The sequence below is a fragment of the Corvus brachyrhynchos genome, unplaced genomic scaffold (genome assembly GCF_000691975.1).
Source record: "Corvus brachyrhynchos isolate BGI_N302 unplaced genomic scaffold, ASM69197v1 scaffold20, whole genome shotgun sequence".
Lineage (NCBI taxonomy): Eukaryota > Metazoa > Chordata > Aves > Passeriformes > Corvidae > Corvus > Corvus brachyrhynchos.
Genome location: NW_008235735.1, coordinates 402,767 through 427,772, shown reverse-complemented (window position 1 = coordinate 427,772; position 25,006 = coordinate 402,767). Strand labels below are relative to the sequence as shown.

The 25,006-nt window shown below is 39.8% G+C and overlaps 1 protein-coding gene across 2 annotated transcripts in view; it reads right to left on the bottom strand.

Annotated features, from left to right (window-relative positions):
* SEC24D (SEC24 homolog D, COPII coat complex component) overlaps positions 1-25,006 on the bottom strand; it is a 44,837-nt gene that overhangs the window by 17,758 nt on the left and 2,073 nt on the right. Inside the window, exons 2-8 of one of the 2 annotated variants that reach the window (XM_017732296.1) lie at positions 21,804-21,986; positions 20,786-20,912; positions 19,243-19,391; positions 17,611-17,895; positions 16,729-16,850; positions 13,924-14,035; positions 12,495-12,622 (exon numbers count right to left, since the gene is read on the bottom strand). In XM_017732296.1, coding sequence (XP_017587785.1) covers positions 12,495-12,622; positions 13,924-14,035; positions 16,729-16,850; positions 17,611-17,895; positions 19,243-19,391; positions 20,786-20,912; positions 21,804-21,942 — 1,062 coding nt within the window. In that variant the 5' untranslated portion in view covers positions 21,943-21,986. The remainder of the gene's footprint in view (positions 1-12,494; positions 12,623-13,923; positions 14,036-16,728; positions 16,851-17,610; positions 17,896-19,242; positions 19,392-20,785; positions 20,913-21,803; positions 21,987-25,006) is intronic. The other variant, XM_008632788.2, reaches the window with a different exon arrangement.

The following is a 25,006-nucleotide window of genomic DNA, read 5'->3' as shown; positions in this document are numbered from 1 at the left end:
TACTTTGTGTTCTTTCCTCTACGCAAATTGAGTCTAACCCAAATTAACCAATAATGCCAGCTGGCAAATACCAGGGTCATTTTTCAGACATGAAAGCCTTGGCTATGAAACTTGCTCATCAGCCACAATGGCTTAATAAGGTTTAAAAGTTCTGGGTTTTGTTCATTACTTGGCAATTTTCTGATTATCATTCTACTGTATTAGTTTAATGAGACCTGGATCTGGTTTGCAGTTAATCCTACCATAATATCTGACCTGGTAGGGGAAAAACCCAAGATTAAACCAACTCCTCATGCATTTATACACACTGATTCAGTAACTTTAAACCTTGGTTTGATACATTTAATGATATCCAAGAAAAATTACCCCCAAAATGTTCACATTTTGATGTACCAAAATTAATAGTTTTACATAAAAGGCACAAACAAGAACAATAAAAAAATAAATGCCATGAAGTTCAGAGCTGCAGTATCTGCATTCTTACACATATGTAATAAATTACCTTCTTGAAGACAAAAAAATTAAAGGGAAAAAAAATAAACCCATGAAAAAAGCCAACCAAAAATCTATGTGACAGAATTAAGGAGTTTGTCTAACAAAGAATAGTTTTTTTTTAAAAAAGCCCTATTTGTACCCTTACTGATTTATTAATTTGAATGTTTCTGAAAATAAATGGAATTTAAATTTTAGTGTTTTCTTTAAATATTTTACATCAATAATGAACACATGTACTGAAAAAGCTATCTGTATAATTTCAGAATAAGAACTCAGACCAAAAGCATCAAAAATCCACTTCTTGATGTGACCAACACAGTTGTGAAAGAAACTTTAGCTCCAAAAAGCTGCAATCTTTCAGCGCACTGCACTGTAGAACCAGACATCCCACCACCACATCAAGAGAAAGGAATTTCTAGTTCAGTGTGTAAACTGCTATTGCACTTCCAAACATCAAAGTAATTTCTGTCAGGGTAAAATAACTTTTAAAAAAAGAGTAGATTTCTGTGGGAATGTACAAAAGTAAGTAATACTGTGCATGCATAAAGTCCTGAGTTTAAATTAACGATACATAAAATCAGACCAGAAAAAAAAAAAAAAAAAAAAAAGTGGTACTGAATGGGAAAGTCTTGTTTGCTGAGCTCCACTCTCTGTAGATGTCACTGTTCACCAGAAAAAAAAGCAGAGAGATCTGTATGTTCCCATTGAAATCAGTGGCAAACTCTCATAGGAGCAGAGGAATGGGATAAAATTAAAAAACAATTTTTTAATTTTGGGGGCTTTTCTTTTGTTTTTTGTTTTTTTTTTTTTTAAGTAAATGCAATACTCCTGTTTCTTTTACCTTTCCACCTAAAAAGTATCAGCATTTTCTTCCTCTCCTCTCTCAGAAAGAATCAGTTTTGCTGAGAGGCACAACATTGTAATTTTAGGTTAAAGCAAAGGAAATGGAAAATGCTGCAAGGGACCTGCACAAACTTTAATTTCTCTAGAAGCTTGAGGCCCTACTGAAGTGTAAGCCCTGAAAGTTGATCTGATAAACCATAACTTAACCCCAAATGTAGCTGCAATAAGAGGAGTTTTGTTTTGGAAATATTTCAGCAAGACCATCTCTCAGGAGTCAGAAAAATATCACAAAGCAACAGACAGACATTGGTGGCACAGCTCCAAGATAAAACACATCCATAAAAATTTCCAAAGGGACTGCAACCTGCACTTTAAAGTCTGAGAAAGCTGAATTTCTATTGCTTGCTATAAAAATGAAGTCCTGACACGCTCCTGAGGGTGATGCCTGCAAACTATCACCATACTCATATTGCAGGATCTGGACCACAGCTGCAAATTGTAAGCGTACAAGTAAGGACTGTGCTAAAGCTCCAGATCATCATGGCACATCTCTGGGAAAGCATCTTAAAGAGAAAAATCCTGCGTGAGAGATCCTCTGGAGAACAAGAGAGGCACATACAGATACTGAAGAAAATGAGCCATTTATCAGACAGTGTCTCTATCACACCCTTACACTGTGTCAGCAGTGCTTCTAGAATTGTTACTGACATTGATGCAAATCTAGTCACTAAAATATTCCTATGAGAATTTCAAGATATGCTATACAACATAACTTTCTAATGAACAAAGGAGAAGGCTTTGTCCAAGTGTGGCACCGCTGCCCCAAGAAAATGCTGTATTTAATTAGTACAGCAAAAAGATGACAAAAAACTCCTCTGGATAATCAAAGAGAATTCTGAAGTATAACACTGATGTTTATGGAAAAAAACTAGGTCATGAACCAAAGTGTCTCTGTTTCCTAGCACTGTTGAAGGGGTTTGTTTTCTTTTATTCTATCATCATAGATTGCTTTTGAGAAACATTAACCAGTCTACAAATAATCCTTTGCTTTTGAGTTGCTTTACTGATTCACATTAAAACGTCAAGAAAGCATTTCCCTTTGTGATGTTCCCACTGTCTTTTATCAGAAGCCATTCCCTCTGAAGGCAGCAGTTATTTTGCCTACTCTTGGTTTTCAGATGTTGAACATGCTCAGCCTCCTCAGCTGATGACTCAGGCCAATTTGGACTATCTCCTCTGCAAGGTTCACAGCAGGTTCAAGTATTTTCCATACCACACGTCTTTTCCATCGATTTCCTTGTTTGCTTCCAAGACTGCAGCAAGGTTAAAGCATCATCCACATGATACACAGGGTCTCCTGGATCTATCCTGTTTTTCACAGGCCACATAAAAATGCCAAAAGCATGTTCAAAGCTCCTTGCTCAAAGCCCCTCCAGGCCCAAGCTGCACATTCCCCTGCACACACAGCACTGCGAAACACAGCATGGCACGGTAGCTGAATTTCAAGTGGACACTGCACAGGGGATATGACCCAGTGTGTAGGAAAATAAACAGAAACGAGTTACCAGTTTCTGCGTATCACACCACAGCCTATTCCTGAAATCCTCACTCAGCACTCCCTTTTTAAGGGGAATATTGCAATTAACTGAATAGAGCTGGCAGCATGAAGAATATAGATACAGACTACACTCCACTCAACGTGAGAAGAGGGATTCTTAAAAGTTTGAGGATGGGGGGAAAATACATGTAATAATGGTAAAACGTTGATGTAAAGAAATACCAAAGTTCATTAGCTTACTTCTTTAGAACTCCTGTATCATACAGGTGACAGGAGGAGAGGGGAAAAAAAAAGGAAAAAAGTTCACTACCCATGCTTGAGAGAGGCACCCCAAGTTCTGCTGGTCATGACCCCAAGCATTAAACAGGGCAGTGCTCTGCAGCACCTCTCAGCTTTGCAGTGCTGACTGCTCTTTGGATGCAGGGACATGCTGCATCTCGAGGGAAAGCCAGCAGCCAGAATTAACTGATGATAGAAGCAGGAGCGTGAAATTGGCTCATCAAGAAACGGTGCTGCACAACACGCTTCCACAATGTTAGCACTTGAAATCAATCAGGTCTCAACCAGACCTGCCTCAGCCCAGTCTATCCTCAACCCAGCAGGAGTGGGAGCTGCTGCAGAGGCACAAACGCAAGGGAAGAACAAGGGCCAGACACAACCGCCCTAGGACAGCACTGCTGTTGCTGTTAGCACCCCTGAGGCTGATAAGCACATGTTAAATCACATGCCAGGGCTGAGGTCCATGGCTGTACCAATCCACAGCTCCACTTCCCACCTTATCAGTATCACAGGTGGTCCAGCACTGCAGTCCTTGTCTGAGACTTCTAGGCAAGATTGTTACACTGGCTGTAACACCACTGGAAAGTAACACAGGCAAGGTTCAGAAAGCTTCTCTGCAGAAATGATAAGTAATAATTACAAGGGATTAGCTTTACTGGTCGTAAGATTTTCACATTAAAATTAGAAGTTGGATTTTCAGTGATATGATCTCCATCTGGCTTACTTGACAAAACCAAACAGAACTCTTAAAGACACCTCATTCAGGTATGATTTCTGGTTTTTTGCAAATCACTGCAGGAAAGTTCTAGAGGATCTTCAAAATGTCAGACTGAATTTGGGCACTAAATACTGATTTCCTAACAGGTCCAGTCTCTTACTGTATGGTGCTGTATGGTCTTATCAAGGTAAGTTTATCCTCTCATGATTTTTTTTAATATGGCTAAATAAATGATAAACCTAACACCACAATTTAAAACACAGGCACAGCCTGTAAAACACAAAGACAATGGGTTACTTGGCACATCCATTCTGTTTTAAAAAGTCCAAGACCATTTAATGCAAACAAAGCTGTGACCACTTCTATATCCCTAGGACAGGCAATAAAGCAACACTCCAAACAGTCCTCATGGAACATGCAGCTCTAGGTTTAGAGAACAACTATTTCAGTTTATATGTGAATTTAAGTGTGGTATAGTGACCTCTGAGGCAACACTCTCCTAGATGAAATTCTGTATTAGAACATTATCAGTGTTATTCACGTCTTCACAGCAATAACAAAACCAAAACCCCACTTTGGATTTCAGATCCATTCTGGCCTGCTGGGCTATTAGCAACTTTAGGGGCCAATTAGATGTTGGGATTTTTTTTTCTTTTTATACACACACACACACACACATATATATATATATAAGTGGCTCGACAGATGTGTGTACATATACTAATATATTTTATCAGCATATGAGAGAAAAGCAATTGCTGACCTAAGATCATGCATGAAAATCTAATGAGTGAAAGGCTTCCTTCCTTCTCAAAACCAGGGCTGTTTCTCTTTTGTTAAAAGGCATTACTGTGACTTTTTGAACTGACTACTCATGTTTGCATTCCTGAGAACTTTCACAACAGGAACTGTCTGGTTCCTACTTTTGCACAGCTGAATATATTAGAGAAAGAAACTTTAATTAGAAAATAAGCATAGAAATGTTTAGGAGTATTTTAATTGGAGATGGAAATAATAGTTCTGCTTATGTACGGCCTTTCCTGGACAATATTTATTAGTAAACATACCTCTAAGACTAATTAATTTATTTCCACTGAAATCAGAAAGAACTGGGCATAGCTGAAGTGTCATTCTGCATTCCGAAGCCAACTAGAGCTAGCCAATTGCCACAGGAGAACTTAGAAAGTACAAGGAGAATTTTTGCTATGTGAACAAAAAGCAGCACTGAACAACTTCACCTCTGTAGCAAGGACATTTGAGATGAGTTTAATGCCCTTTATAAAAGTCAAATACTTTCTAGGATGGTAGTTTTGAAGGTCAATAGTAAAACTAACTGTTACTTCACAAATACCACATCAGGTCAAAATGTTCCCACTCCGAGTCTCTCTTCCATGAATACTTCTGTTACTATGATAGCTGGGATGCTTCAAGCAGACTCCAGAACTTTCAAACATAAATAATATTTGTATGGGACTTGCAACTACCCTCCTCTCTTTTAGTAGCACAGCTGAGTGTCACAACTGTGTGGAACTGAGTTGTGGTGTGTGCTGCTTTGAGCTGGGGTACAGTTAGTTTTCCTCATAGTGGCTGGAATGGGGCTGTGTTTTGGACATGTGCTGAACACAGGGACGATAACACAGAGATGTTTCTGTTCTTGCTGAGCAGGGTTCACCCAGGGCCAAGGCCTTTCCTGCTTTCTGTACAGCCATGCTGTGAGGAGACTGAGGGTGCACAAGAGGCTGGGAGGAGACACAGCCAGGAAAGCTGACCCCAACTGACCAAAGGGATATTCCAGACCTATGGCCTCATGGTCACTATATAAAATGGGGGGAACAAAGAGGAATGGGGACACTTGGAGTGATGGTGTTTGTCTTCCCAAGTCACCATTACTGTGATGCGGCCCTGCTCTGCTGGGGACGGCTGAACACCTGGCTGCCCATGGGAAGTGTGAACTAATTACTAGTTTTGCTTTGCTGGCGTGCGTGGCTTTTCCTTTCCCTATTAATCTTTGTCTCAAGGTATGAGATTCCCAGCTTTTACCCTTGCCGTTCTCTCCCTGATCCCACTGGTGGGGGAGTGAACTGCCTAGGGTTAAACCATGACATGAGGAAAGCAATCCTGTGAAGGACAGACCTGCTCTATCGATCCGCACTCTGGGGCTGAGGAGATGATCTGTGCCTCTACCTTAGCAAGCACACAACTTCCATTGTAATGACACTTTACATGGTGGCATCCAAAATACAACATTGCATAATATGCATAGATAAGCAAAATATGTGTAAGCTGGAAATGCAAGAAAAACTCCAATTTAAAAAGCAAAATACAAACCTTTTCTCTGGAACTTACTCAATACCAGTGTGTTCTGACTCTCTGAAATTTCCAAGGAATAGATCAATAGCCCAAGTGATTTTTAACTTGAGTGCCATTTTTGTTGGCAAAACAAATTATCAGTGTTATTGGCCAGTTAATTAAATGGATGTAACTACTACTTTTTATTTCTCTTTTCTATGTACTGCTGCTTAGTTAGATTTTTCTTCCGCCATTACAAATCTGAAGGACAATCAAGAGTCTCCAACTTACCAGAAGCTAATTGCAACATCCTTATAAAGGCTTCTTCTCAGTCTAAATTTCAAATTTGTATAAAACTAGTCAGGAACTCCGATTACAATATGAGTAAGATTTATATAAATGTCACATTTTCAAGTCACTGTCCTCATCTCTGTCAGAATTACATCCTTACCATAACAACAGCAGTGCAGGGACCAACATACCACAGAAATATTTTAAAGGGTACATTTTAGGACTGTTTTTCAATGTATATTAAAAACAGAAAGAAGAAAGTAAATTGGAAAACTTGCTTCAATTACAAGAAGCTCTGCTGCAAAAGCCATTGCTAAACCGGTCTCTGAATGCTCATTCTAGTTACAGAGTGTAGTTACAGGCTAACAAAAAATGATGATGCAGTCTTGGGAAGCAATCCAATTCCAAATGATTTACTACCAAATGCAGGCTAGCACAGGGCACACTCCATAAAGGAAGCCTCATCTAATACAGGATTTATGCACCTCTAAATTAGGCATTGTGAAACCAAGCTTACAGGCACTGACCTCCAGAGTGGTATAACACTTTCTGGGTGAAGCACCTGGAGATGCTTGAGAGTTCTGGGCTCTCCACACCATGCATGGCAGAGTCCAGCACCTCACAGGAGCTTAGCAAAACCCCCAGACATTAACCTGCCACTAGTTAGTCAAAAAAATGAAAATAAAATAGCTTTGACAGAGCAACAAAGATGTCCTGCTCCAAGCAGACTCAGAACTATGAGCCCAAAGTCTCAGTTCTCTCCCAAATGAGAGCACCAGCAAGGATTTTAATACCTGGGAAATCTGTGTTTAGGCTCACACAAGCATGATACACAGAAACATGTATTAAGGTACATCGCATATGCAGGGCTTCTACTCCCACCATGTTTTAGAACAAACACAACAACCCAAAGACATTGACAAAATCATTCTCTGCTGGATCTTGGACAATCTAGACACCAGAACACACAAAATAACCAATACAGACAGCACAACAGAAGTGTCAACAGTATCTCTTGGAGAACCTTTTCTTCAAACAATTTCCTTAAAACTACTATCTTACAAGTTGTATGGACAATTTTAGGGTCTAACCCTGCTCACATGGAGGGGTGTCACGACAGAGATTACTCAGTTCTGTCAGGAGTCAGCCACCACACAGATAAGCACGACCTAGTTGATACAATGTAATCCTTTTGAAGGAAGAACCTTTCAGTAGAATCCCCTGTTAAGAACTCTTAAATTAGCCAAGCTCTCATGCTCTAATGGGCTAACAGCCTCCTGTGAATAAGTAACCAAATAAAAGACAGAAATCAAAGCATAAAACTCAAACGATGGTGGGTAGATGTTATCAGCAAGCACCTCAAGGATCTGTTCTTCAGAGCCAGCTTATTAATACATTCTTAATACAAAGGAGCCCTCAGCAAGACATTCAATAGGAATTATTTCATCTTGCAGATTAAGCATTCCTCGCTCTCCTCAAACCCAAGTTCTGCACAAGCACATAACTGCTAATGAATGTGTGTGTCTGTCCAAACGTGTGCTTCAAACTAAAGCCACAGCCTGCTTGCCCTTCTCACTAGCTATAAATTAGGGACAACAGCACCTGGGTACCACAGAGTCCAAAGTAGATTGGAAGAGCATGAGGACATCCCTAAAACAAAAAAAGACATTGATAGCATTGGATCACATCATTAGTTATCCACCTCACTTGATTTTTAGCTGCTGCCAACCTTACAACTCCATCTAGGCACCCATACTACCATCCCTGTAAAAATCATGGCTTTCCAAACATCTCAGCTGCACCGGGCCTCATCAAAGTTCACTATTCTAAAAAGGTAAAATGGCTTTTAGCTCATGAACACCAGCATTTCTGAGAAGCAATTCCATTCTCTTAACTAGCTAATTAACTGAGGAGAAAATGGAAGTGAAATATTAGATTCCCACCAATAAATATTTCTAAAAAACCAATAAATCCAAATAAATAGGAAAGAGCATGGCAGAGAAAAATGACACAAAATTATGAAGGAGCAAAGAAGGCAGCAATTTAGATATTTAAATATTTAAAGCTAAAAACAATTATTTTGAATTGTTTATACTGGATTTTACAACATGAAATACTCTTTTAACTAACTTTTGATGGAAAGTAGTATTAATGCTAAATCAAGATCACATGGTTTATTTAGGCCCTGGAAACATTCATCCATCTCCAAAATAAATTCATGTAGGGCTTGGTTTAGGATGATAACTGTGAGAGCTAGTTTATTTTTATAGACTGTTGCTAAAGCACTGGTGGACTAAAAATAAGTTCTGTCAAACAATGATACTGTACTCTCAATCTGTAACAAACAAATACTTTCCATAGATCATCCAAATCAGGACAGTGAAAATGAACTGTTATTTTTGAGAAATAATAAATAAGAACTTGGTGAAGATAAGATTCTGAAATTTGTAGTGCTTCTAAGACACTGGCAGAGGAGGGAAGGCATGAATGCTTTAACAGCCTTTGTTTCCAGTGATAAATAGTGCACGTGCAATGTTCACCAGTTTGTGGTTTTCTAGATTGGCTGCAGGTTTTTTGCAGCAACCTCTAAAAGACTGTGTGCCCACCATGAATTTTCCCCCACTAACTCTCAGCTTGAGGGTTTTTCTGAACAAATACCTTTCACTCTCTTCTGAGGTTCAGTGCCTGCATGCCAAGGGCTGCTAACTCACCTGTTCTTGGGATATTGAACACAACCCTCCAACCATCTCTACTGAGTGGTCTCTACTTATGTCTTAAATTCCCTCTCATGTGTGATTTAACATTTCTGAAATAAAGCCTCATTTGTGACCTTTTCCTCAGTGTGACCAGTTACCATCTCAATTTTAATTATGGCTTCTCTACAACATTTTCATTGCGCAGCTTTACAAGGTTACATTTTTCATTTCTTTCTCACTGTAGTGGCAAACCCTGTTTGTTTGGGGGTTCACTTGAAACACATTACACTTATTCAAAGACATGCATGAGATCTTTTCATTTAACATCCTTATCTGCCACCATTATGATTTCACTTTCTGTTCTTATTTTCTCCTACAGATGTAATTTGTATCCTGTTATTTACTGGAAATGGAGATACCTGGTGTACACCTCTTCAAAAGATGTTCCTGTTCAAGTGACAATTTTTTGTTCCTGACAATGCTTTCTCATATCTTAGCTAAAAAAAATAAAATAGAATTCACTTTGCATGTTAATACTCCCACTTCACTTTTGGAGGCAGGACACCAGTTCCTCTGTGTAGACATTCCACTTGGCCAAAAAGAACCCACAGTGACTAATGAACTTAAATCTGCGTTTCAGACTTTCTGAAATCCCAAATTACCTTTTCCCCTTTGGAAAACTTTCCAACTGGAAGTGTGTGAACACTGTCAAATCACTAGATCTAAACCTTTTAGTTGAAAGCTCACAGGATCTTGTATCTCCAACTCCTCTTGTATTCTTAGTCAAAGGAAGCAAATCCCCAGAACTCAATTTCCAGTTGAGTTACTGTTTCCGGGAATGCAACTGACAGCTTATTTTCTAAAAAAATTCATTACATTTACAAGTCATCTACCCAAAGGGTGACTGTGTTCAATTAAGAGAGTAAGGTCTGTACAAAACTGGGCTCTCCCTTTCATACATATACCTAATTCTGCCAGTGCCAAAAGACTAAGCTATTTCTCTTTTTTCTTAACTAAATTTTTTCTGCAGTTATTATGGATAACATGCTGTTTATCAAGAAGTAAAGAAATTAGACAGATTTTCACTTTGTAACCCAACAGCACGTGATAAGCATCACCTGTAGACACTGCTAAAAGGCACTATCTCTAAAATAGGGTGGATATTCTGAAACAAAGAACTTCCTGTGCCGTGCAGTCAGTTTCAGGTGGAACACACCATACTAGGAAGTTCAGAAACATGAATAAGCCCCTGAATGTATTTTACCTCTATAAAAATCCCAGTCCTTTCAAATTAAGTGGCCTTTCAAAATTAAAGTAGTTATAAATCCCATATGGAAGACCATTTTTATTTGGAAATCTTAAGAGCAAGATCTTATTTTGGCAGCAGCAGTGAAGACAAAGGGCACAGGCAAGCCTTGGAAAAACTGCCTCAGCTAAGACTGCCCAGCTCTTCCTACTCTAACACTATCTCCTTAGTTCTTATAATTTTACCAAGCTGTAATTGTTCTGACTAAAATTTTCCACACTGGGCTTTTGCCAGTTTTGAAAGACATTTTTCAGGCTCCTCCAAAAGAGAGGCTAGGGAAAAACACACTGCTCTTTACAGATTAATGAGCCCCACTGACCTTTCCAACAGCTTGAGAGCACTAACACTTCACAATGGGTGGGTCACCGAGCATATCTTTTTGCCAACCCCAGGAAAACCCCCCTGAACTTGGCCAAGCACAAATGTTTGGACATACTGCAAATTTATGTATGCAGAAGAGATTTAGATTTTAGCAACTCACTGATCACCCTGTCCAAACACAACGCATGAGACAAGGAAGCCATGTGTGGGAAACATAAAGGACTAGAGGCAGACTCTGAGTGAAAGAAGCACAAATGAAGAGCTAACATGAAAGTGGAATTTTTAAGTGCTACCTGGGCACAGAAACTGGGATCAAGGGTGGTAAAGAGCAAAGGCTGGCTGATAAAGTCAAGGGGTGGAGAAGCAACAGGAGGAGCTTCATCTAGGAGAAAATTCGGCGAGGGGCAGCAAGCCAAGCCTGGACATTTACCTCAAGAACTGGAACGAAACTTGAAGCTGCTGTCTAGCAGACAAATGGTGAGACTTTGTATCTGCAGAGCCATCAGTAATACATCCTATTTCCCTGTGGACCAGAGAAGATAACTACATTCTACCCTGTTAAAATAATACTCTCAATTCTACAGACCTACAGAGGTCTGTTGGATTGGAAGTTATCCATCCTGATAAAGAGCAACATCTGCTTTTTTCCAACATATATATTAAAAAAAAAAGACTACTAAGAATTTACAAACAATAAAACAAAGTTAAAGAAAAATCAGACTGCAAAACCAAGCACTGAATGTTCTAGCAATTTTAATTAGGCTTTCCTGTGCAGGCAGTTTATGAGGAGTTTTTGAAGACACAATCACATACTACAACTTTGATGAAATCCCTGCTTTTTTCCCATGACGCAGCACTCTGAGAGTAAATCAGCGTAGGACATGAAAAGGAAATGCAATCTGCAGACCTTGCAGAGTTTAGAAGCTAAAGAATTTAGAAGCAATGGAGAACACAGCAGATGAAGACCAAGAAAGGTAATCCCACAGATGATGTAGCTAAACGCTGCACTTGAGTAATGGATTTATCCCTGTCACTGATAAAATCCTTTGGGGGTGCCAGGAAACCTATGTATTTGTCTTAAGACCAGAGAATACTGCAGACATAATTTGCAGAAGAATTAGGGATATGTTTTGAATATGAAGGGTCGTTAGAGATGGTTATGTGAGAAAAGGTTAGTGCCTTCAAATGAGTGCTAAAAATGGTTGGTTACATTTGTCTTCTTTCTATGACTCAGGTTGTCCAAGTAAAAAATTGTCCTCTTGGTCTGTGGTGAAATTAAATCATTTTGTAAAGACCTCAATGGAAAAATGTCTTTCTTCAAATCTAACTCTCCACATCTTAAAATTAACTTGATACAATTTGTGGTCATCATCTTTTAATACCTTTGCCTAAAACTATGGAGTTCCAGCAGAGCAAGCAACTGACAATGCTGGCATAAACTAGAGGCAGTTGGGGGAATACCAGGAATCCAGTAGTACAGATTAGAGAATCATTACTCCTGTACCTTTTCCAAACAAAAATTTTTATCCTTGGAAGTTGCACCATGACCCAAGTAAATCTCAATCTTCCGCCACCTCTTTATGGTCATACCACTTCATAGCCTGAGATAAAACACCCTCTCCCCCAACCCAAGCACAGAACAAGCCTGCAATAACCTGGAGACAGAGGCACAGAGGACTGGTACTCAGTACGCCGTACCTCGTTTGGTGGAACGGCAGCAAAGGGCTGGATGACGGCTGCGAGGGGGATGCGGGCCTGCTTGGCCATGTCTGAAGTCACTGGGAAGCAGTAGGTGGTACAGCGGATGTACCGGGGGCTGGCGTGGCCTGCAAAACACAACAGCACACAATGAAAGGCTGGCAGAAGGAACCTGCCCAACCCAACACGGAGCAGAAAAACCCAAACAACACAGAGCAACAAGTGCATGTGCTACATTAAATACATGCTTGTTTTTCCTCCCATGCAGGCTTCTGCCCACTGCCCCTCCCTCTGGTTAAATCTCTTCCTGCAGTCTGAGTATAAAGCAGAGATTTAAACACACCAAGAATAACCCCACAATTATTTGCAACAAGAACCTCAGTAGATGACTTTGAAACATCTCATATCTAAGATCTTAAAAGAAAATATGGATGATATCCCAGTGGACATGTCAACACTGTACATAAAGGAATAAGGCAGACTAATACCTACTGTTAAGACTGCTCTAATGAGCTAGCTCTGATTCAGAAAACACTGTATCTGTCTTAACATCACCATGCTCACCTATATTGCAAAATACAGGGTGCGGAAGTCATCACCCCACTTCCAGGAGCACATTTAGCTTAGGTCCCTCAATGAGAAACTGCTGTGTGCTGCAAACAAGAGCACTGAAAGGAGTTCAGGAATCAGCTTCCTGAGGCTCCCTTTGTAACCAACAAGCTCCAGCTCTGCTCAGTTTCTTGAAAGGAATTTCTTGGATCATCAGAACAGCATTATCCCATTCTCAGATAATGCCAAAAAATCTTGGTGTGTTTGTACATTTTACACAGTTTATCTAAAAACTGATAAGTTACTGCTGGGCTGAATAACACCACCAGTTTAACCTGTATTAAAGTATTGAGCCTGCTGTCAAGAGCAGCAAGTGGAAGACTGTACTTCCAGGCTCCAGGCAGAAGCAAAGGCAGATAAATTTTTCCTTTGGCCGGCGTACATCTACTAGACAGCTTGCACGCTGCCCCTATTACTTGAATAGAAATTCGTATCTTAAAAGGTAACAGTGCTAGCCTAGTCTTACTGCTTCTTCTAGTGTCCATCTTTTAAATTTTCAGAATAATTCAAAAAGGATTTTCAACTTGAAATGTAACACCTTCAAAAATTTTAAGTTAAAAAGGAAAGTTGTCTCAACTATTCATATTCTTTTAAAGGCCAGGAAGGGTAGAGGAGGTGTTAACCCAAGGTGTAAGAATTCAACTCCCACTTTCCTCCTCCCCCCTTTTTTTTCTGTTCAAAGGAAGCTTGCAGTTTCACATCCAATTTAGAGCGAATACCATCGTTTTCAGATGAGAAATTTGAGAATTTAGGGTTTTTTTTTTTAATTATATTTTATTTCCCCTAGTAAGACTCCCAGAGCAGTAACAAGGACAGTTACCTTGGTCCTGGATCACGCAGTTGGTGGTGACAAGGGGAGGAACCTGTCCTCTTGTGTTTGTGGCATAGACCTGCCCTCCCCTGGCAGCCTTATCATTTTCAATAACTTGAATCTGACGAATAAGAAGCAAGAACAGTATGAGGAAGCTAAGTCATGCATTCCGCTACATTCATGAACAGGCTAAGATCTACACTAAGTACGACTCCAGTTGAAGCCTGGTTTATAACAATTTACAACATAATGTCATGAAAGTTCATGCAGCTGACTTTACTGCCCAAATTCCTTTCCCATACACTGCTTCTTGTTACTTCTGCATGGTCCCTCACTCAGGTTTAAGTCTGACACTTTTTAGGATCTAACCAAAGTTATATAAAGCTGGATTTTGTTCCACACCAGAAATCGAATCACTGAGAGAATACCATCATTCCTCTTCTTCCCTCAGCAACCTGGTTTAGAGTGCAGCCAAACAGCTGTGGGAGGCAAGAAGAATGAGACAGGGAATTTCTGAAACTGGCTTTGCCACTGCTGCTGGCACCTCATGGAATTGTGTTTTTACACTGCACATGAACTTCTAATAATAACTAGGGAACTTCAGAAGCCTCAGTTGGAAAGCAAACAGAGAAGAAAAACTAAATTAGTTGCATAGAGTCTACTGATCAATGTCCAAGAGGTATTTCCTAACACACTGAAAATAGTCTGGGGCCTGTAACTTTTTTTTCATCAATGAAGTTTTTTGTACTGCAATTTAAATATACAAGACATTCCTCAGAGAGCTTGTTAGATCTTCTGCTTGATTACTTTTCCCTGCCCCCTTGGCTTGTATACTTATAGCAAACTCTTGCATTAGAAGGAAAAAGGTTTTGCTCTAAAAAGGTCCACTAGCTGAAGAAAGCAAACCACTCTGAGACTTAGCTCTGCAAAGGATCAATGTGCCACGGTATTCTGCAGCTAACTGACCTAAATATATCATTGTTCTTGGAAATAATTGTTGACAAAGTCCAGATGCTAGTTTTCATAGATGTTGTCAGGGTACATATCAACCTCTAACATATGTAAGAGAAATACAAATCAACAATGGCTACAGATAATAAGTAAATTTATCTGGCAACACTACTATAATTATATAATCTAAATATAACAACAGAAATACACATGGTCATACTTATTCCTCATTCCGAATTAGCTTTTTGTCCTTTACAGACATTGACCCAGATCATGTTTCTTTTAAACACTCATTCTGATCCTCTCTGTGCTGCTTAAACAAACCTTTTAACCTATTTTAACATGGCTGTTGTAGTCAAGGCTGTTTATGCTATGTGCATAATTGAAACAAGACATCAGCCCATGTTTTCATGCCAGACCTCCTTCTCCCCCTGCCCTTTTCTTTTTAAATTAGACAAGATCATTTTATCCCTCTAACGTAAAAAGCATTGCACTGAAACACTAGGAATGATTGACCTAAGGGCATTTATTATTTATACAGACACTTGATTCAGGGGGTTTTTTACACAATGCTTTTCAGTTAAAAATTGCCTTTAACAAGGTAATTGCAATTGTTACATTAATCCTTGGGGATTATCAACAAGAGTTTTTCCAAAGTTATGGGGGGGGGGTGTTTACATCAAATCCATCACTGGGTAAAAAAAAAATCTTTTTTGGATGGACAGAAGAATACTCCAATTTAAAGAAGCAAGACAGTTTCATACTACACAGTGTGAGGCTTTTGCAAAAATGTTTTTCCTGTACAGCAAACCTGCCTCACCAAGAAGTGGAAGATTGTTTCACCCAGACTAGCTTGCTGTGTGGTGGTGAAAACATTTTTTAAAGCAAAAAGTTCTAGGTTGAAGCTGCAGGGCACAGCCTGCTTCAAGAATTCTGACTCTCTGAGGACCTTTTGACCTGCCAGATGATTGCCAGAACCACTCTGGGCACCAGAACACTTTCTCCATGAGTTTAGCACACTGTTGGTTTTTATTTCCATTAGCTGTTTCCAGTAAAGAAGTTAAATGCTGCTTGAGCCTGATCAGCCCTTTCTTTGCATACCAATTAGACTACTTTATTTCAGAAAGATGGATGCAACCATGACCTTGTTTTCTCTAGCACCATCCTAAGAGACACTGCCCCACCAGTGCATGTTCAACAGCTGAGCCTCTTCAGCTTGCATGAAGCTTAAGCATCAGGTATATTCCAGGCTACTGAAATCTTTACAAGGCTGCAGCAACTGGAAGGATGGCTGGGGCAAATAATTGTAGTTGCCTGGGAAACTCTTGAAATCAAAAGGCAAAGTGGTTTCTGAGCATGTGACTTCTCAGCGTTGCCAGGACTGCAGTTCTAGAGTTCATGTACCTGTATTCTGCACACATCCTACTTCCGGTATCTGTTACCAAGTTTAAGCCTTCAAACTTTTCAGAGTGAAAAGGAAATGTGATAAGCTCCAGTGAACACAAGTAGTTCTTCAGTACTGCTCACTGTCACATTAAGAATCCTGTTGAGAATTCCTAGTAAAGTATTTCCTATAAAGTGTTTGGGACATACTCATATATATATGAGTATGTCCCGTGTTAGATAAAGTTACAAAACGTCTTCGGTACTCAAACTAATTTCATGCACTAATTGATCCAAAACTGACAGCACAGAGTACAAAACTGCACAAATTAGGAAACTGCAAAAACTAGAACATATGTTGAGAACCAACCCATGTATGTTATGAAAACCCTCACCAGCGAAAGCAAACGCAATGTCATTCCTTTATCTTAAATGCAGCAGAAAGTTACTTTTATAAAAAATTAGTGCCACATTACTTACTGGGCTTGGAATAGAGTCAGGATCAAGCTTCTTCTGCTGTGGGCCTGAGAGCTGTGCTGGACCACCAGGAAAAGCACCAGGATATGACAGCTGAGATGCTGCCATCTGAGGACCATAGTTTGCTGCAGAGTCACAAATGACAATTCATTTAAAGTATTTAAGTTCTATTATCAATGTTTAGCATCAACTTCTGCCATGCAATTATTCTTACTCAGCTAAACACAACTCCTCCTTCCCCTCTGTTTTCAGCAACTAAAAGAAATGGATTTCTTTGGCTCAGTTTGGCTTTAGTTTGTGTTTTTAAAAACTAAGAACAACACTGGATGTGACAACTTTGGCTCCAAAGTTTTCAGGTTTATGTCAAGTAGGACAGTCGGTAGAGATTACCACAGCTACTTCATGCCAGGTCATTATCTCAGTGAGAATCTCTCCACCAACCTCAGTCAATGCAAGCTGATGTCATTAACTGGCTTTTTGTATTCAGTTACAATCCATTATTGCTATAGAAAAGCATTTTTGAAAGCTGCTCATGACAGTACTACAAGACAGAAAGCAGACTATACCTTTATAGAGTGTAAGAAAAACTCCTTCCCACAGTATGCTGTGCCTTCACCAGTTACTAATCACATAATTCTGTTTCTGATCCAAATTAATCTCCTTTTTCTTGTTACAGTCTCAATAGAGGGCTAAACTTGTGAGCAAAAAGCAGAGTCTGTCTCAAGTGTACTGACTGACAACGCACATCTTTCCCTTCTACAGAAAGGGAATTCAAATTTCATTTTTCCCAGTCAGCTGAACATTCAGCCATGAACGGACACAGTTCCACCAGCGAGTGTCCCTCCATGCTTTGTTTTCAATTACAAAACAAACATCCTTCCCTACCTTGCTGAGGATGATATCCAGGCCCTGGAGGCTGTCCTGGAAGCTGCTGCAAGCTAGGATTTGGAGGGACAGGTCCAGGGATTCCACCCTGCCTGGCCACAGGAGGCAATGCTGGCTGAGCACAAAGGCCATTAACACTATTTGCTGGTGGAGGAGGAAGCTGTGCTCCAGGTGGCAAACCCATTTGCTGCTGGGTTGGTGACGGCAGTCGTGGGCCCTGGAAAGCTGCTGGATGCCCAGGAGACACGCAAGAGCTTGGAGCAGTGGCAGGACCTGAGCAAGAAACTGTGTCAGATGAGTCAAAAGTGATAGCCTACCAAATCTGTGTCAAAGGTGCTCTAGTTTTGCTCAACACCTTTCTGTAACACATAGATAATACAGTCTCCCCTACTGACAGCGCTCCCTTATGGGGACTCTGTGTGACTGTCCACATGACAAATCATGGTTTAAGTCTTAGCTGATTCATTCATTTTATTTCTTTTGGTGCTATTTGCAATAAAACCCTGCAGCTGGGGTAGATGGGGAAAGAGAGAGAGGGAAGCCAGAGTCAGACAGTTCTTCACTAGAACACACATAGATCACTCCGCTTTCAAAATAATACTTCATTTCAGAATGTGAAACAACATTCTTTTTGCTCAATAATGCAATTCTTTTATGTGGCATGGTTTTGCTAGTCTGCTATTTGTACTTCACCATTACAGGTTTGATGGAAAATAAATCCACTTGATACTAAAAGATGAAACGTGGGAATTATTTTGTACACACTGGCAATGAATTGTTTGTTGTTTATAAGATCCAGAGTCCAATCAGAATTAAGAAAACCCTGGAAACGGGGTTTTGAGACATACAATCTGTAAATACTTATTACTTTACAAAACCTACATTTTTTAGTCAAATTTTTCCCCAAAGACCTATGGCAAAATAATTTTAAGGAGAGCTAAAAAAATAACCAAAATTAGGTTTGAAGCAAAAGGACCAATGGGTTCACATACAAACACTGAAATACATCTTCTGTCACATATGCTAACTGAAAAAAAGACTTTACATGCAAACCACGAGCTTCCCAGCATATATGAGAACACTATATTTTACATAATTGTTTTTTAAATTGTTTATATCATGTATTTTGCATAATTTACGTACATATCAAAACTTGTGGTTGGAATTAATTTACGTGGAAGCATCACATGATCACATCTTCATGGCCTAGGTTTGAGATGGTATAACATCAAAATAAATGCAGACAAGTTTAGATTAAAACCCAAAAATGTTTAGACAAAAAAAGAAAATAGTTTCATAACTCGAGAAACTGTAAAAAGCTGAGGAAAAATTAAACCCTGTCTGCATATTATTGCTCATGCCTTGGCTGTTACTGACAGGTTCACTAAGTAATGTGAGAAATGACTGATGGGAAACCCGAATTTTATGGAAGGTTTGTCAAGCATCAATTCAGAATTAAGCCCATAATACTGATTTAAGGAACTGGATGAGATAAAAAAAATTCAAAGAACTTAAGCCAATGATGGTGGTCAAAGGTCTCATTTTCTCTTTATACAGAAGTTCAGTAAGTTTCTAATTATCATAGTCTTAATGCTTTCAACGAGAAAAAGTCAATCAGATAAACCCGATTACCATAGCTATTTATCTGCATGCTGCTGAACTGGTCAGCAAGTTGTGCTGTAGATGAAGCAGATGCAGTATTCGGGAAGGCTGTTTGTGACTGATGACTGTAGGGAGGATAGGAAGGTCCTGTGTTGCTGGGAGGTGGAGGGCCTTGAAACCTAAAGGGAAAAAATAGTGCAGTTATGCAAAAAAATTACATCAACCAATCATAACTCTCGAAGATCTCACACCTCCTCAAGGTGGTGCTGAAACAATTAATTAGGACAAAACCCTAAGAGAGTATGCCCACATTCTGCTCAGAAAACATACACTTGTATTAAAATACATGAGGCACACAAAGGACAGAGAGATTGCAGACTTGTTTAATAAAAACAGGCAGTCCATGTTTGTTTGCACACTTGTTAGAAACAAAGCAGAGTGAGTATGCCATGGCAAGTGAGCAGTAATAACTGTAAGCCCGAAGATTAGGAAACACAAGCTTCTGAACATATCACAGCACTCCATCCCCTCTCCAAGCTTATAAAGGAAGATTCCCTACCAGGGATGGGTGAAGAAGATTAGGAGAAAAATCTGTGAAGAGAAGAAAAGGAACTGAGAAACTGTTGAGGAGTTCTCTGTAGTAGAAGAAAAAGAAGATGCGGGTAGGGAAAAACTTCATGATTATCAGATACGGAAAACATGAATGCAAGAAAAATAGCTGAAGAAAAGAAAGCAGTAATAGACATGTGGCCTACAAAGTTACTTTCTATCAGACTATTTCACTGTGGTAAAATAAGATCTCAGGCTATGTTCCAGAGACAATCAACACAGCTTTTCCTGTGACCCCTTGGAAAACTGAGGATGGGCCCAGATGTTTCAAGAGAAGTAGAATTCACTTTACTTGAAATTTCATCTGGAAATTTCCTGACCTAGAACAGGACCTCTAAGCAATTTTGGAAATAAAAACAAGATCAGGTGAAGAACAGGAGATGTGCGGTTGACTGGAAGCTCAGGAAGAGAATCAGTATTTTGCTGGGTCATGTCAACCTGACTGTGTTCACCTTGCTTTTTCATCTTCAGGACACCACTTCTCCCCATGCATGAGGACATCATCCTGAACAACTGATCACCAGTCTTTTTGAGTCCTCCTTCACACAGTGGTAACAAACAGGCTTCCCTACTTTGACATGAAATAACTATACAACAACTAAAGAGCACAGAAGCAGGTTAAGACTTCAATCAACTACATGAAGAATGTTATTACATGGTGTCAAGTTCACTAAAACTGAAGGAGCTGTGAGTACACAAACTGATTTTGCCACTCCTGGGAGACGTGCAAAATAATAATATTCAACAGAACTAAATAAAAAAGCTGCATATTGACCCACTTTACCTGCAACACAAGTATTGTGTAATAAAGCTTGGCTATGCCCTCACACAACCCTTTTTCAAAGATTTCTTTTTACAGCTTTCACCCATCCCTGTTTTCTCCCCTTCCCATTCCTGTCTCTTTCACCAAGAGGTAACAGAGATCAAATAGCTCAGATGCCAGGTATTAATCCCTTCCAGTCACCTGTGTGGCTGCTGTCCTGGTGTACCAGACCCATTCTGGAAACTGGTCTGGCTGAACTGATGTGCACCAGGTGGTGGAGGCCCAACAGGAGGTGGAGATCCAAAAGGCACAGCTGATTTTGACACACCTGCAAAAGATTAAGCACTTTTATGTAAAACCCTGTAAGAAAGAACAAGATAGACAAGAAATACAGGTCTGCAGCTCTGCTCTAGCATTTGGAGTAACAGCTTTGGGTCACCCTGTTTAAGCAGAGGGGTTGGACCAGAGGTCCCTTCCAATCTCAGTGATTCTGTTAGAAAGCACAGATTTCTGGTCAGTTATAAAAGCAGATACGAAAAACTAAGAGAGAGTAAAAAGGAAACAAATAGCAGTTCATAACTTTCCAGCAAAGAACCCAAGAGGGACAGTAAGAAAAAGCAATGAACAAACAGACCCTGCAACTGCCAGTTTGGGACAGTGGTAATTCCCTGTCACCCAGTTAGATTTCAAGGTAGAAACAAGAGGTGCCTTTGATTTCAGAGACCAAGGTAAGAATGAAAACTTTAAACAACTTTGAAAAATAAAAACCAATAAGAGCTTCCATGTGTAGAACCTGCTCTCCTGTGCTGAAAATGGTTCTTAATTCAGATCTAGTATAGTGACTGTGAAGAAACTGTAGTTTATGTAAACAGCAGGGTTGAATGAGCAGCCTTTCAAACTGTATTTCTTGAACTCTTTTTCCCTTTAAATTATTCTAACATTAAAAAATTATCTGGTATGGAAACCAGTATTTTCCCCAAGTGTTCTAATAAGTCAATTACCAGAAGCATTTCTATCAGAATTCTGACTATATTCTGCATTTGATTAGAGTAACACAACTCCTGCTGTCTTTAATACGAAGTTTCAGAGAAACTGGGTAAAACTTTTTTTCTATTTCCTGTTGCAGTATCAGTGTAAAACTTAAACAAGGTAGAAAGAAATGCAAAACACCTTCATAGAAAAGTAGATTCTGAAAACAAATTTTAAGCCAAAATAATACCTGGTTGAGGTGTTGAGTATGAGGAGTTAGGATCCCCATAATGTCCATAATGAATTGAAGAATTAGGTGGTCCAAAACGTCCTATTCCTGGCTGGGATTGGGAATATGGAGGAGCTGCAACATAACCTTGTTGACTCATGATGGCAATTTTCTCATTCCAAGTATTGTGTCCTCTTCAGGAATCTGCAAAACGAAAAATGACACTTGCTACTATTCATCACTCCCTGTGCATTTTAAAAGACTGTGAATTGTATTCCCTCCCAAAAAGATAAAAGACACATTTGAAGGCAAAAAATGACCTGAAGTTAGGGGCAAAAAATAGTTTTGCTTGATAGCTTAGTTTTCTCAGCATTACCATGTACTGCATTTAAATGGGATTCATATCTCCTAAGCCCATGGAGAGAACTGTAAGCAATGGATGTGCAGATAGAAAAAACTCTCAAAGGAAAGTCCCAAACTACTCCTTTCACCAGGAGAACCTTGACTTCAACTACACATGGAAAATACACTTTGAATCCTGCTCCCCAAATACCAGCCATCCCAAAGAACACCGAACACACCGAAAAATCAGGAAAGGCAAAATGACCAGAGTAGAAAACTCCCCTATTAAATCCTTCTCCTGCGCTAGCATACCTTATTTTTGGTTTTCCACCAGTTTTCCACCAAACCTTTTACAAACCTTCAACATCAGCCCCACTGATGTGGCAAGTGATGGAAGATTCCTTGCTTTTGATGCTGGTGAAACAGAGAATAAAGTACAGGATAGAGAGAGCTCCTATTTCTGGTTGTTTTCTGCATTACTGGCCCAGGCCTGAGCAGCCTTTTTACTCCAGAACTCCACAGTGTGACGAAAATGAGCACAATATATTCCACAAGGGAGAGTTAAGGCAGTATGGCCCCAGCACTGCATGTTGCCCTTGCTGTTATCAGGTATCTTTTCCCTAAGCTTTCACATCTTGATCCTGTGGTTGTTAAAGAAAATGAAACAAGCAAAACGCAGCATTTGGAAAAAAGCAATTCAAAAAGGGTTTTCTAATGAGAGTATTCACAAGACACGTAATTTCTTTCTTGTGGTCTGATTTTGTTAAACAGGACAGAGTAACATTTTAGAAAACTTTCAGGAAACAGCGCCCTGATAATTGCCATCATTTCTAGAAGCAGAAAATCTGAAGAATCCTGCACTGCCAAAACCATATGATTGTATTTCACCAGATTAGTTTTCAGATACAGTGCCCTTGCCACGAAGGGATCTGAAAAGTCATTAAGGTTGTTCACTCTGCAGCCTTGATAATGAGCTTCCTCTTTTGCACGCTAGAACTTCTATTTTGGTAACAGAATGAATTCAGTAATAACAGAATTTCACTTTCTTGAGGCCCAAAGTAAACTGTTATGAGAAATGCTGAGGATCCAAACCCTGAATGAGCATTTGCTACTCCTGTAGAGTCCCAAGCACACAGGCCAGGCATCCCCAAAGAACTAAAGACACACAGCATAAATTAGCATTTCAGGTGTTAAGTGTTCCTTTCAAATAGCTTTCCCAACAATCTGTACTTTACATTCTTAAGCTCAAGCTGTGAAGTCATCTTTAAACATGGAAACTGGACGAAAATAAATCACAAATTGTGCTCCAGAAGCACACACAAAAGCACCTCAAAATTATATCTCCAAGAACACACAGATAAATTTATGCTGCACTGGGACATGTCAGTAGAGAAAAGTTATCCCTATCAGAAAGCCCACTCCTAGGCTTCTCATATTAAACAGATATTTCTGAAGAAAAAAACCTCAACAGTTTTACTGATCATCCATGTCAAACATGAAACCACTCTGAGCTGTCTACAGGGCCTGGCCCTCCCCACACACCGCCCATGTAACCCACTAAACCACACTCTTCAATGCAGCACAAGATTTCTCAGTTGCAGTAGTTAACTGCTTCTGGGAGTTAATCCTATGGAGTTTTTTCCTATTTATTAGTTAAAAAGGTAAACACAGGGAGAAGAAAAAAAAATGTTTAATCAGAGGCTTGGTGCTGCCAGCTGTACCTTCTTCCTTCCCCCACCTCCATCAGAAAAGACGTGGCAGTGAGAACTTTAGTTCTTCCAAAAGACACTAAATTAGCATTACATTACCTACACACCGGTATATACATACATGTGTTCTATATCTATATAAAGGAAGAGATTTTCACTTAGAGGCAGCTGCAACAACCAGCACCTTAAGCTGCAAGAGCATTCAGAGGAAATTACTTCCTCCACAGCTTACTCACACACACACAAAAAAAAAAAAATCTTGCCACGTCAAACTTCCCACAGACAGTATAAACACACAGAGGTTGTGCTGAAGTGAGACAAGAGCTCTAATCATAGACAAAATAATACAAGTTTTTCGAACACAGTTCCAGATTCTATTTAGCACCAAGGATATTTAATCTCTTCTCAGGATAGGTATATGTACCAACTATCACAAATGAGTGTTTTAAGGTCGCCTGAAGAATTATGAGCATTTCAGAAATTATGCTGTGGGGGAGGGTGGGGACACACCACCACACCATGAAAAGAGTTCACACAGAAGGTCATGAAAACTTTTTTCTCCCTGTTTCAAACAGTAGTTTACCTTATACCCCATAACCTGGGGAACAACACCAGCAGTGAGGAACAGCTGCAGAATTTAATTCATCTCTATTACAGAATAGGTTGTCATCTTTTCCAGAGGACTGTACCTATGCAACACTCTGGTGCCTCTGTGAAGATGTAAAATTCAGCTGTGTGCAAGCTGAAGTAAGACAACAGAAACAAGAACAGGCTCGCGTCCTTGGCTCCTTGAAGGAGAAATATTAACTTTGTATTTCTTCGGAGACGCGGTGGTCCCCAACACATCATCCAGGCAGAGGTGCTGTCGCTTCCCACGGCACGCTGCAATCTCAATTTGGGACCCAATCTCGGGGGTGTGCACCTTTATCTACACGGGCTCACGCACGCATAATGGAATATCGCTGCACACACACAGAGAATGCAATATAGCTACATACATATCAGTAATATACAGCGAACTAAGCTATGAAAGCAAAATCTTAATTTCCCCCCATTCAGTGCCAAGCCTGCAAAGCTTTTCTACACTTCTTTACGCATATAACTTTTTCTATCCCCATCGCCTACGAGTTTTAAGCCGCCGTAAGGTAAGGTCGCAACAGGTCCGGCCCCGCG